The sequence below is a fragment of the Protopterus annectens genome, chromosome 1.part1 (genome assembly GCF_019279795.1).
Source record: "Protopterus annectens isolate FY-2018-M chromosome 1.part1, PAN1.0, whole genome shotgun sequence".
In the NCBI taxonomy this organism is placed as follows: Eukaryota; Metazoa; Chordata; order Ceratodontiformes; family Protopteridae; genus Protopterus; species Protopterus annectens.
Genome location: NC_056726.1, coordinates 1,825,850,509 through 1,825,863,008, shown reverse-complemented (window position 1 = coordinate 1,825,863,008; position 12,500 = coordinate 1,825,850,509). Strand labels below are relative to the sequence as shown.

The 12,500-nt window shown below is 39.6% G+C and overlaps 1 protein-coding gene across 1 annotated transcript in view; it reads left to right on the top strand.

Moving 5' to 3' along the window:
• CSF3R (colony stimulating factor 3 receptor) overlaps positions 1–12,500 on the top strand; it is a 556,874-nt gene that overhangs the window by 325,541 nt on the left and 218,833 nt on the right. Inside the window, exon 10 of the mRNA XM_044089705.1 lies at positions 1,269–1,451. Coding sequence (XP_043945640.1) covers positions 1,269–1,451 — 183 coding nt within the window. The remainder of the gene's footprint in view (positions 1–1,268; positions 1,452–12,500) is intronic.

Sequence of the window (12,500 nt, the reverse complement as noted above, 5' to 3'; positions counted from 1 at the left end):
ATTTTTACCTTGCATTTTATTCAGCTGTTAACAAGTCAAGCCCAGTAGGCAAAAAATGTTGCTTTACACGGGTGCACTAGGAGCACTATATGATTAAGGTCAATCATAGTCATAAAACTTGTAAGTGGAGACTGAAATATTCAAATCCAGAAATGCAGGATGAGCATTTTTGGTAGTTCATAATTCTGACGCTGTCTTTTCAACTGATAACAGAAATGTGTGGCATATTTAGTAATAAAAAGATGATATTTAGAGTATAGTGTTTAGTCTAGAAAAAAGGAAAATATGTGAAAGCCATTTGACAAATGTAATGATGAAGACAGAGTTACTTGTATATAATGTGTATTCATTTATTTATTTTTGAGGATGGTGGGGATGACCCACTGAGGATAGCAGAAGCTTCAAGGAGTAGTGGATGGGCCTGAGAGGTGAAATATTGCAGTACTTTAAAAGGCATTGTAATGACCATTTCTAACAAAAATGCAGGTACTTTACCTTCATCAAAAAGAACATTGTCATATCATGCTTCAGGTCTAAGTTACATAAAACTCAGTAATAACTGCAAAAAAGAAAAGTCTGTCTCCATAGCTAATGTTCAGTAGCAACAGTCAAAAAACAGAATGCCCCAAACAATTACACTTTCTTCCCCTAATTTGCCTCTCACACACAGATTAAGAAATTTCAGAAATACATCTCTTAAAATAGATAATGACTACTTAGCCCACTATATTTTTTCTTTTTCCTTCCATAGATTTTAACCATCAACAGACTGTTTTCTCTTCCCAAACCAAATAAAGTTCACAGCTTCCTGAAACATTGTTTCATTTCCTCATTTTTAAACCCACAACCCCGTGAAAGGTGTTGGTATGACCTGGTTGCTGTGTGTGAGAAAAATAAATCTTCCTTAATCATGCTCATGCTCATGCTTCTTTTTTCCCTCAAACGATGCCATCTTCTTCTTAAGCAAAATTTTGAAAGTTGCTATCCCAATTTCTATTTAATGGTATTTCTTCCTGGGTATGGCCACTCCATATTTACTTATTTCTCACACTGCTTGTTTTTTCATACATTACCTTATGTAAGTATTCCAGCTCATTTTGTCATTATTGATGCTTGCTGCTTATGTGCTATGCTGTTAATATGGAAGAGTAAGACATCTACAATTCAGAATGTTGCTATTATTTATTAGAAGTGTAAATACTGAAATAGAAATGATGCACAAAGAAATTGGACACAGCTCTTTAAAATATCTTAATTTGATTATGTAGGTCGTCCTCTGCGTAACATTCAGGTTTCGCCTAAAGATGACTACACTCTTTTGCTTACTTGGCAAGTGCCAAGGTTTCCAGTGACTTACTACATTATTGAGTGGTTTATGCTGCCCAACAAAATGCCACGCGAGATTACTTGGCAACTAGCCATGTACAATGACACACAAGCATTGCTGCAAGGTAAGTGTATATGTTGAGTCACATAAAAATTCAGTCACAGTATCAGTGGATGCGTGCATTTAGCTGCCATAACCAAAATAAAATGAAATATGTAGGGAACAATGGAACAAAGATGACAGAAAGTTTGCAGAAATTGAAAAATATATGCAAGTATGTGACAAATAGAAAAGATTGTTAGTTTAATAAAACTATAGTCAGGAGCAAAAGTTGCTTCTGTGTTGTTGGCTCCTATTTCAAACTAATAAGTACATATTTTGCCACTTTACACACTTGCCTATTATTTACTGTGGTGCTGTATTGTTTCTGTTTCTGTCTCTTGTGTCTCCAATGTGTTTTCTTCTCAGGGTAGTTCAGGATAGTTTCAGGGAGGGTGTTTTTGAGCCAGCCCACATCCTAGCTGTTAGTCATTCCCTGAGGTGTATTTCATTGTAAATCCAATACAGATTGCATTTTAGTGAACTGCTGAAAAGCTGATAGACTTGCTGTGCAGAGCTGGAATCTATTTCAAACTGATAAGCACATATTTTGCCAATTTATACACTTGCCTATTATTTATAGAGGTGCTGTATTGTGTCTGTTTCTGTCTCTTGTGTCTCCACTGTGTTTTCTTCTCAGGGTAGCTCAGGCTAGTTTCAGAGAGGGGGTTGTTGAGCCAGCCCACAATTTAGCTGTTAGTCATCGCCTGAGGTGTATTTCACTGTAATTCCAATACAGATTGCATTTTACTGAACTGTTGGAAAGCTGATAGACTTGCTGTGCAGAGCTGGAATCTATTTCAAACGGAGAAGTACATACTTTGCCACTTTATACACTTGCCTATTATTTATAGTGGTGCTGCATTGTTTCTGCTTCTGTCTCTTGTGTCTCCACTGAATTTTTTTCTCAGGGTAGCTCAGGCTAGTTTCAGAGAGGGGGTTGTTGAGCCAGCCCACATCCTACCTGCTAGTCATTAACTGAGGTGTATTTCATTGTAATCCCAATACAGATTGCATTTTGGTGAACTGTTGGAAAGCTGATAGACTTGCTGTGCAGAGATGGAAATTGTTTCAAACTGATAAGTACATATTTTGGCCCTTTATACACTTGCCTATTATTTATAGTGGTGCTCTATTGTTTCTGTTTCTGTCTCTTGTGTCTCCACTGTGTTTTTTTTCTCAGGGTGGCTCAGGCTAGTTTCAGGGTGGGGGTTTTAGAGCCAGCCCACATCCTAGCTGTTAGTCATCACCTGCGGTGTATTTCATTGTAATTCCAATACAGATTGCATTTTGGTGAACTGTTGGAAAGCTGATAGACTTGCTGTGCAGAGCTGGAATCTATTTCAAACTGATAAGTACATATTTTGCCACTTTATACACTTGCCTATTATTTATAGTGGTGCTGTATTGTTTCTGTTTCTGACTCTTGTGTCTCCACTGTGCTTTAGTCTCAGGGTAGCTCAGGCTAGTTTCAGGGAGGGGTAGTTCAGCCAGCCCACATTATTGCTGTTAGTCATCGCCTGAGGTGTATTTCATTGTAATTCCAATACAGATTACATTTTAGTGAACTGTTGGAAAGCTGATAGACTTGTTGTGCAGAGCTGGAATCTATTTCAAATGGATAAGTACATACTTTCCCACTTTATACACTTGCCTAATATTTATAGTGGTGCTGTATTGTTTCTGCTTCTGTCTCTTGTGTCTCCACTGTGTTTTTTTTCTCAGGGTAGCTCAGGCTAGTTTCAGAGAGGGTGTTGTTGAGCCAGCCCACATCCTAGCTGTTAGTCATCAACTGAGGTGTATTTCATTGTAATCCCAATACAGATTGCATTTTGGTGAACTGTTGGAAAGCTAATAGACTTGCTGTGCAGAGCTGTTAACTATTTCAAACTGATAAGTACATATTTTGGCTCTTTATACACTTGCCTATTATTTGTAGTGGTGCTGTATTTTTTCTTTTTCTGTCTATTGTGTCTCCACTGTGTTTTTTTCCCTCAGGGTAGGTCAGGCTAGTTTCAGGGAGGCGGTTGTTGAGCCAGCCCACATCCTAGCTGTTATTCATTCCCTGAGGTATATTTCATTGTAAATCCAATACAGATTGCATTTTGGTGAACTGCTGGAAAGCAGATAGACTTGCTGTGCAGAGCTGGAATCTATTTCAAACTGATAAGTACATATGTTGCCACTTTATACACTTGCCTATTATTTATATTGGTGCTGTATTGTTTCTTTTTCTGTCTCTTGTGTCTCCACTGTGTTTTTTTCTCAGGGTAGCTACGGCTAGTTTCAGAGAGGGGGCTGTTGAGCCAGCCCACATTTTAACTGTGAGTCACCACCTGAGGTGTATTTCATTGTAATTCCAATACAGATTTCATTTTAGTGAACTGTTGGAAAGCTGATAGACTTGCTTTGCAGAGCTGGAATCTATTTCAAATGGATAAGTACATACTTTGCCATTTTATACACTTGCCTATTATTTATAGTTTTGCTGTACTGTTTCTGCTTCTGTCTCTTCTGTCTCAACTGTGTTTTTTGTCTCAGGGTAGCTCAGGCTAGTTTCAGAGAGGGGGTTGTTGAGCCAGCCCACATCCTAGCTGTTAGTCATCGCCTGAGGTGGATTTCATTGTAATTCCAATACAGATTGCATTTTGGTGCACTGTTGAAAAGCTGATACACATGCTGTGCAGAGATGGAATCTATTTCAATCTGATAAGTACATATTTTGCCACTTTATACACTTGCCTATTATTTTTAGTGGTGCTGTATTGTTTCTGTTTCTGTCTCTTGTGTCTCCACTGTGTTTTTTTCTCAGGGTAGCTCAGGCTAGTTTCAGGGAGGGTGTTGTTGAGCCAGCCCACATCCTAGCTGTTAGTCATCACTTAGCTGTTAGTTATTCCCTGAGGTGTATTTAATTGTAAATCCAATACAGATTGCATTTTGGTGAACTGCTCGAAAGCTGATAGACTTGCTGTGCAGAGCTGGAATCTATTTCAAACTGATAAGTACATATTTCGCCACTTTATACACTTGCCTATTATTTATAGTGGTGCTGTATTGTTTCTGTTTCTGACTCTTGTGTCTCCACTGTGTTTTTTCTCAGGGTAGCTCAGGCTAGTTTCAGGGAGGGGGGTTGTTGAGCCAGCCCACATTTTAGCTGTTAGTCATCACCTGAGGTGTATTTTATTGTAATTCCAATACAGATTACATTTTAGTGAACTGTTGGAAAGCTGATAGACTTGTTGTGCAGAGCTGGAATCTATTTCAAATGGATAAGTACATACTTTCCCACTTTATACACTTGCCTATTATTTATAGTGGTGCTGTATTGTTTCTGTTTCTGTCTCTTGTGTCTCCACTGTGTTTTTTTCTCAGGGTAGCTCAGGCTAGTTTCAGAGAGGGTGTTGTTGAGCCAGCCCACATCCTAGCTGTTAGTCATCAACTGAGGTGTATTTCATTGTAATCCCAATACAGATTGCATTTTGGTGAACTGTTGGAAAGCTGATAGACTTGCTGTGCAGAGCTGTTAACTATTTCAAACTGATAAGTACATATTTTGGCTCTTTATACACTTGCCTATTATTTGTAGTGGTGCTGTATTTTTTCTTTTTCTGTCTCTTGTGTCTCCACTGTGTTTTTTTCCCTCAGGGTAGCTCAGGCTAGTTTCAGGGAGGTGGTTGTTGAGCCAGCCCACATCCTAGCTGTTATTCATTCCCTGAGGTGTATTTCATTGTAAATCCAATACAGATTGCATTTTGGTGAACTGCTGGAAAGCTGATAGACTTGCTGTGCAGAGCTGGAATCTATTTCAAACTGATAAGTACATATTTTGCCACTTTATACACTTGCCTATTATTTATATTGATGCTGTATTGTGTCTGTTTCTGTCTCTTGTGTCTCCACTGTGTTTTCTTCTCAGGGTAGCTCAGGCTAGTTTCAGAGAGGGGGTTGTTGAGCCAGCCCACAATTTAGCTGTTAGTCATCGCCTGAGGTGTATTTCACTGTAATTCCAATACAGATTGCATTTTACTGAACTGTTGGAAAGCTGATAGACTTGCTGTGCAGAGCTGGAAACTATTTCAAATGGAGAAGTACATACTTTGCCACTTTATACACTTGCCTATTATTTATAGTGGTGCTGCATTGTTTCTGCTTCTGTCTCTTGTGTCTCCACTGAAGTTTTTTCTCAGGGTAGCTCAGGCTAGTTTCAGAGAGGGGGTTGTTGAGCCAGCCCACATCCTACCTGCTAGTCATTAACTGAGGTGTATTTCATTGTAATCCCAATACAGATTGCATTTTGGTGAACTGTTGGAAAGCTGATAGACTTGCTGTGCAGAGATGGAAATTGTTTCAAACTGATAAGTACATATTTTGGCCCTTTATACACTTGCCTATTATTTGCAGTGGTGCTGTATTTTTTCTGTTTCTGTCTCTTGTGTCTCCACTGTGTTTTTTTTTCTCTGGGTAGCTCAGGCTAGTTTCAGGGAGGGTGTTTTAGAGCCAGCCCACATCCTAGCTGTTAGTCATTCCCTGAGGTGTATTTCATTGTAAATCCAATACAGATTGCATTTTGGTGAACTGCTCGAAAGCTGATAGACTTGCTGTGCAGAGCTGGAATCTATTTCAAACTGATAAGTACATATTTTGCCACTTTATACACTTGCCTATTATTTATAGTGGTGCTGTATTGTTTCTGTTTCTGACTCTTGTGTCTCCACTGTGCTTTGTTCTCAGGGTAGCTCAGGCTAGTTTCAGGGAGGGGGTTGTTGAGCCAGCCCACATTTTAGCTGTTAGTCATCGCCTGAGGTGTATTTCATTGTAATTCCAATACAGATTACATTTTAGTGAACTGTTGGAAAGCTGATAGACTTGTTGTGCAGAGCTGGAATCTATTTCAAATGGATAAGTACATACTTTCCCACTTTATACACTTGCCTAATATTTATACTGGTGCTGTATTGTTTCTGCTTCTGTCTCTTGTGTCTCCACTGTGTTTTTTTTCTCAGGGTAGCTCAGGCTAGTTTCAGAGAGGGTGTTGTTGAGCCAGCCCACATCCTAGCTGTTAGTCATCAACTGAGGTGTATTTCATTGTAATCCCAATACAGATTGCATTTTGGTGAACTGTTGGAAAGCTAATAGACTTGCTGTGCAGAGCTGTTAACTATTTCAAACTGATAAGTACATATTTTGGCTCTTTATACACTTGCCTATTATTTGTAGTGGTGCTGTATTTTTTCTTTTTCTGTCTATTGTGTCTCCACTGTGTTTTTTTCCCTCAGGGTAGGTCAGGCTAGTTTCAGGGAGGTGGTTGTTGAGCCAGCCCACATCCTAGCTGTTATTCATTCCCTGAGGTATATTTCATTGTAAATCCAATACAGATTGCATTTTGGTGAACTGCTGGAAAGCAGATAGACTTGCTGTGCAGAGCTGGAATCTATTTCAAACTGATAAGTACATATGTTGCCACTTTATACACTTGCCTATTATTTATATCGGTGCTGTATTGTTTCTTTTTCTGTCTCTTGTGTCTCCACTGTGTTTTTTTCTCAGGGTAGCTACGGCTAGTTTCAGAGAGGGGGCTGTTGAGCCAGCCCACATTTTAACTGTGAGTCACCACCTGAGGTGTATTTCATTGTAATTCCAATACAGATTTCATTTTAGTGAACTGTTGGAAAGCTGATAGACTTGCTTTGCAGAGCTGGAATCTATTTCAAATGGATAAGTACATACTTTGCCATTTTATACACTTGCCTATTATTTATAGTTTTGCTGTACTGTTTCTGCTTCTGTCTCTTCTGTCTCAACTGTGTTTTTTGTCTCAGGGTAGCTCAGGCTAGTTTCAGAGAGGGGGTTGTTGAGCCAGCCCACATCCTAGCTGTTAGTCATCGCCTGAGGTGGATTTCATTGTAATTCCAATACAGATTGCATTTTGTTGCACTGTTGAAAAGCTGATACACATGCTGTGCAGAGATGGAATCTATTTCAATCTGATAAGTGCATATTTTGCCACTTTATACACTTGCCTATTATTTTTAGTGGTGCTGTATTGTTTCTGTTTCTGTCTCTTGTGTCTCCACTGTGTTTCCTTCTCAGGGTAGATCAGGCTAGTTTCAGGGAGGGTGTTGTTGAGCCAGCCCACATTTTAGCTGTTAGTCATCACTTAGCTGTTAGTTATTCCCTGAGGTGTATTTAATTGTAAATCCAATACAGATTGCATTTTGGTGAACTGCTCGAAAGCTGATAGACTTGCTGTGCAGAGCTGGAATCTATTTCAAACTGATAAGTACATATTTTGCCACTTTATACACTTGCCTATTATTTATAGTGGTGCTGTATTGTTTCTGTTTCTGACTCTTGTGTCTCCACTGTGTTTTTTCTCAGGGTAGCTCAGGCTAGTTTCAGGGAGGGGGGTTGTTGAGCCAGCCCACATTTTAGCTGTCAGTCATCACCTGAGGTGTATTTTATTGTAATCCCAATACAGATTGCATTTTGGTGAACTGTTGGAAAGCTGATAGACTTGCTCTGCAGAGCTGTTAACTATTTCAAACTGATAAGTACATATTTTGGCTCTTTATACACTTGCCTATTATTTGTAGTGGTGCTGTATTTTTTCTTTTTCTGTCTCTTGTGTCTCCACTGTGTTTTTTTCCCTCAGGGTAGCTCAGGCTAGTTTCAGGGAGGTGGTTGTTGAGCCAGCCCACATCCTAGCTGTTATTCATTCCCTGAGGTGTATTTCATTGTAAATCCAATACAGATTGCATTTTGGTGAACTGCTGGAAAGCTGATAGACTTGCTGTGCAGAGCTGGAATCTATTTCAAACTGATAAGTACATATTTTGCCACTTTATACACTTGCCTATTATTTATATTGATGCTGTATTGTTTCTATTTCTGTCTCTTGTGCCTCCACTGTGTTTTTTTCTCAGGGTAGCTACGGCTAGTTTCAGAGAGGGTGCTGTTGAGCCAGCCCACATTTTAGCTGTGATTCACCACCTGAGGTGTATTTCATTGTAATTCCAATACAGATTGCATTTTAGTGAACTGTTGGAAAGCTGATAGACTTGCTGTGCAGAGCTGGAATCTATTTCAAACGGATAAGTGCATACTTTGCCATTTTATACACTTACCTATTATTTATAGTGGTGCTGTACTGTTTCTGCTTCTGTCTCTTCTGTCTCCACTGTGTTTTTTTTTCTCAGGGTAGCTCAGGCTAGTTTCAGAGAGGGGGTTGTTGAGCCAGCCCACATCCTAGCTGTTAGTCATCGCCTGAGGTGGATTTCATTGTAATTCCAAAACAGATTGCATTTTGGTGCACTGTTGAAAAGCTGATACACATGCTGTGCAGAGATGGAATCTATTTCAAACTGACAAGTACATATTTTGCCACTTTATACACTTGCCTCTTATTTGTAGTGGTCCTGCATTGTTTCTTTTTCTGTCTCTTGTTAATCCACTGTGTTTTTTTCTCAGGGTAGCACAGGCTAGTTTCAGAGAGGGGGTTGTTGAGCCAGCCCACATCCTACCTCCTAGTCATTACCTGAGGTGTATTTCATTCTAATCCCAATACAGATTGCATTTTGGTGAACTGTTGGAAACCTGATAGACTTGCTGTGCAGAGCTGGAAATTATTTCAAACTGATAAGTACATATTTTGGCCCTTTATACACTTGCCTATTATTTGTAGTGGTGCTGTATTTTTTCTGTTTCTGTCTCTTGTGTCTCCACTGTGTTTTTTTTCTCAGGGTAGCTCAGGCTAGTTTCAGGGAGGGGGTTATTGAGCCAGCCCACATCCTAGCTGTTAGTCATCACCTGAGGTGTATTTCATTGTAATTCCAATACAGATTGCATTTTGGTGAACTGTTGGAAAGCTGATAGACTTGCTGTGAGGAGCTGGAATCTATTTCAAACTAATAAGTACATATGTTGCCACTTTACACACTTGCCTATTATTTATTGTGGTGCTGTATTGTTTCTGTCTCTTGTGTCTCCAATGTGTTTTTTTCTCAGGGTAGCTCAGGCTAGTTTCAGGGAGGGTTTTTTTGAGCCAGCCCACATCCTAGCTGTTAGTCATTCCCTGAGGTGTATTTCATTGTAAATCCAATACAGATTGCATTTTGGTGAACTGCTGGAAAGCTGATAGACTTGCTGTGCAGAGCTGGAATCTATTTCAAACTGATAAGTACATATTTTGCCACTTTATACACTTGCCTATTATTTATAGTGGTGCTGTATTGTTTCTGTTTCTGACTCTTGTATCTCCACTGTGTTTTGTTCTCAGGGTAGCTCAGGCTAGTTTCAAAGAGGGAGTTGTTGAGCCAGCCCACATTTTAGCTGTTAGTCATCGCCTGAGGTGTATTTCATTGTAATTCCAATACAGATTGCATTTTAGTGAACTGTTGGAAAGCTGATAGACTTGTTGTGCAGAGCTGGAATCTATTTCAAATGGATAAGTACATACTTTCCCACTTTATACACTTGCCTATTATTTATAGTGGTGCTGTATTGTTTCTGCTTCTGTCTCTTGTGTCTCCACTGTGTTTTTTTTCTCAGGGTAGCTCAGGCTACTTTCAGAGAGGGTGTTGTTGAGCCAGCCCACATCCTAGCTGTTAGTCATCAACTGAGGTGTATTTCATTGTAATCCCAATACAGATTGCATTTTGGTGAACTGTTGGAAAACTGATAGACTTGCTGTGCAGAGCTGGAATCTATTTCAAACTGATAAGTACCTATTTTTCTACTTTATACACTTGCCTATTACTTTTAGTGGTGTTGTATTGTTTCTGTTTCTGTCTCTTGTGTCTCTACTGTGTTTTTTTCTCAGCGTAGCTCAGGCTAGTTTCAGAGACGGGGTTGTTGAGCCAGCCCACATCCTACCTGTTAGTCATCAACTGAGGTGTATTTCATTGTAATCCCAATACAGATTGCATTTTGGTGAACTGTTGGAAAACTGATAGACTTGCTGTGCAGAGCTGGAATCTATTTCAAACTGATAAGTACCTATTTTTCTACTTTATACACTTGCCTATTACTTTTAGTGGTGTTGTATTGTTTCTGTTTCTGTCTCTTGTGTCTCCACTGTGTTTTTTTTTCCTCAGGGTAGCTCAGGCTAGTTTCAGGGAGGCGGTTGTTGAGCCAGCCCACATCCTAGCTGTTAGTCATCGCCTGGGGGGTATTTCATTGTAATTCCAATACAGATTGCATTTTGGTGAACTGTTGGAAAGCTGATAGACTTGCTGTGCAGAGCTGGAATCTATTTCAAACTAATAAGTACATATTTTGCCACTTTACACACTTGCCTATTATTTATTGTGGTGCTGTATTATTTCTCTTTCTGTCTCTTGTGTCTCCAATGTGTTTTTTTCTCAGGGTAGCTCAGGCTATTTTCAGGGAGGGTGTTTTTGAGCCAGCCCACATCCTAGCTGTTATTCATTCCCTGAGGTGTATTTCATTGTAAATCCAATACAGATTGCATTTTGGTGAACTGCTGGAAAGCTGATAGACTTGCTGTGCAGAGCGGGAATCTATTTCAAACTGATAAGTACATATTTTGCCACTTTATACACTTGCCTATTATTTATATCGGTGCTGTATTGTTTCTATTTCTGTCTCTTGTGTCTCCACTGTGTTTTTTTCTCAGGGTAGCTACGGCTAGTTTCAGAGAGGGGGCTGTTGAGCCAGCCCACATTTTAGCTGTGAGTCACCGCCTGAGGTGTATTTCATTGTAATTCCAATACAGATTTCATTTTAGTGAACTGTTGGAAAGCTGATAGACTTGCTTTGCAGAGCTGGAATCTATTTCAAACGGATAAGTACATACTTTGCCATTTTATACACTTGCCTATTATTTATAGTTTTGCTGTACTGTTTCTGCTTCTGTATCTTCTGTCTCAACTGTGTTTTTTTGTCTCAGGGTAGCTCAGGCTAGTTTCAGAGAGGGGGTTGTTGAGCCAGCCCACATCCTCGCTGTTAGTCATCGCCTGAGGTGGATTTCATTGTAATTCAATACAGATTGCATTTTGGTGCACTGTTGAAAAGCTGATACACATGCTGTGCAGAGATGGAATCTATTTCAAACTGATAAGTACATATTTTGCCACTTTATACACTTGCCTCTTATTTGTAGTGGTCCTGTATTGTTTCTTTTTCTGTCTCTTGTTTCTCCACTGTGTTTTTTTCTCAGGGTAGCTCAGGCTAGTTAAAGGGGGGGGGGTTCTTGAGCCAGCCTACATCCTAGCTGTTAGTCATCACCTGAGGTGTATTTCATTGTAATTCCAATACAGATTGCATTTTGGTGAACTTTTGGAAAGCTGATAGACTTGCTGTGCAGAGATGGAATCTATTTCAGACTGATAAGTACATATTTTGCCACTTTATACACTTGCCTATTATTTATAGTGGTGCTGTATTGTTTCTGTTTCTGTCTCTTATGTCTCCACTGAGTTTTTTTCTCAGGGTAGCTCAGGCTAGTTTCAGGGAGGGGGTTGTTAAGCCACCCCACATCCTAGCTGTTAGTCATACACCTGAGGTGTATTTCATTGTAAACCCAATACAGATTGCATTTTGGTGAACTGCTGGAAAGCTAATAGACTTGCTGTGCAGAGCTGACATCTATTTCAAACTGATAAGTACATATTTTGCCCCTTTATACACTTGCCTATTATTTATAGTGGTGCTGTATTGTTTCTTTTTCTGGCTCTTGTGTCTCCACTGTGTTTTTCTCTTAAGTTAGCTCAGGCTAGTTTCAGGGAGGGGGTTGTTGAGCCAGCCCACATTCTAGCTTTTAGTCATCGCCTGAGGTGTATTTCATTGTAATTCCAATACAGATTGCATTTTGCTGAACTGTTCGAAACCTGATAGACTTCCTGTGCAGAGCTGGAATCTATTTCAAACTGATAAGTACATTTGTTGCCACTTTATACACTTGCCTATTATTTATAGTGGTGCTGTATTGTTTCTTTTTCCGTCTCTAGTGTCTCCACTGTGTTTTTTTCTCAGGGTAGCTCAGGCTAGTTTCAGGGAGGGAGTTGTTGAGCCAGCCCACATCCTAGCTGTTAGTCATTGCCTGTGGTGTATTTCA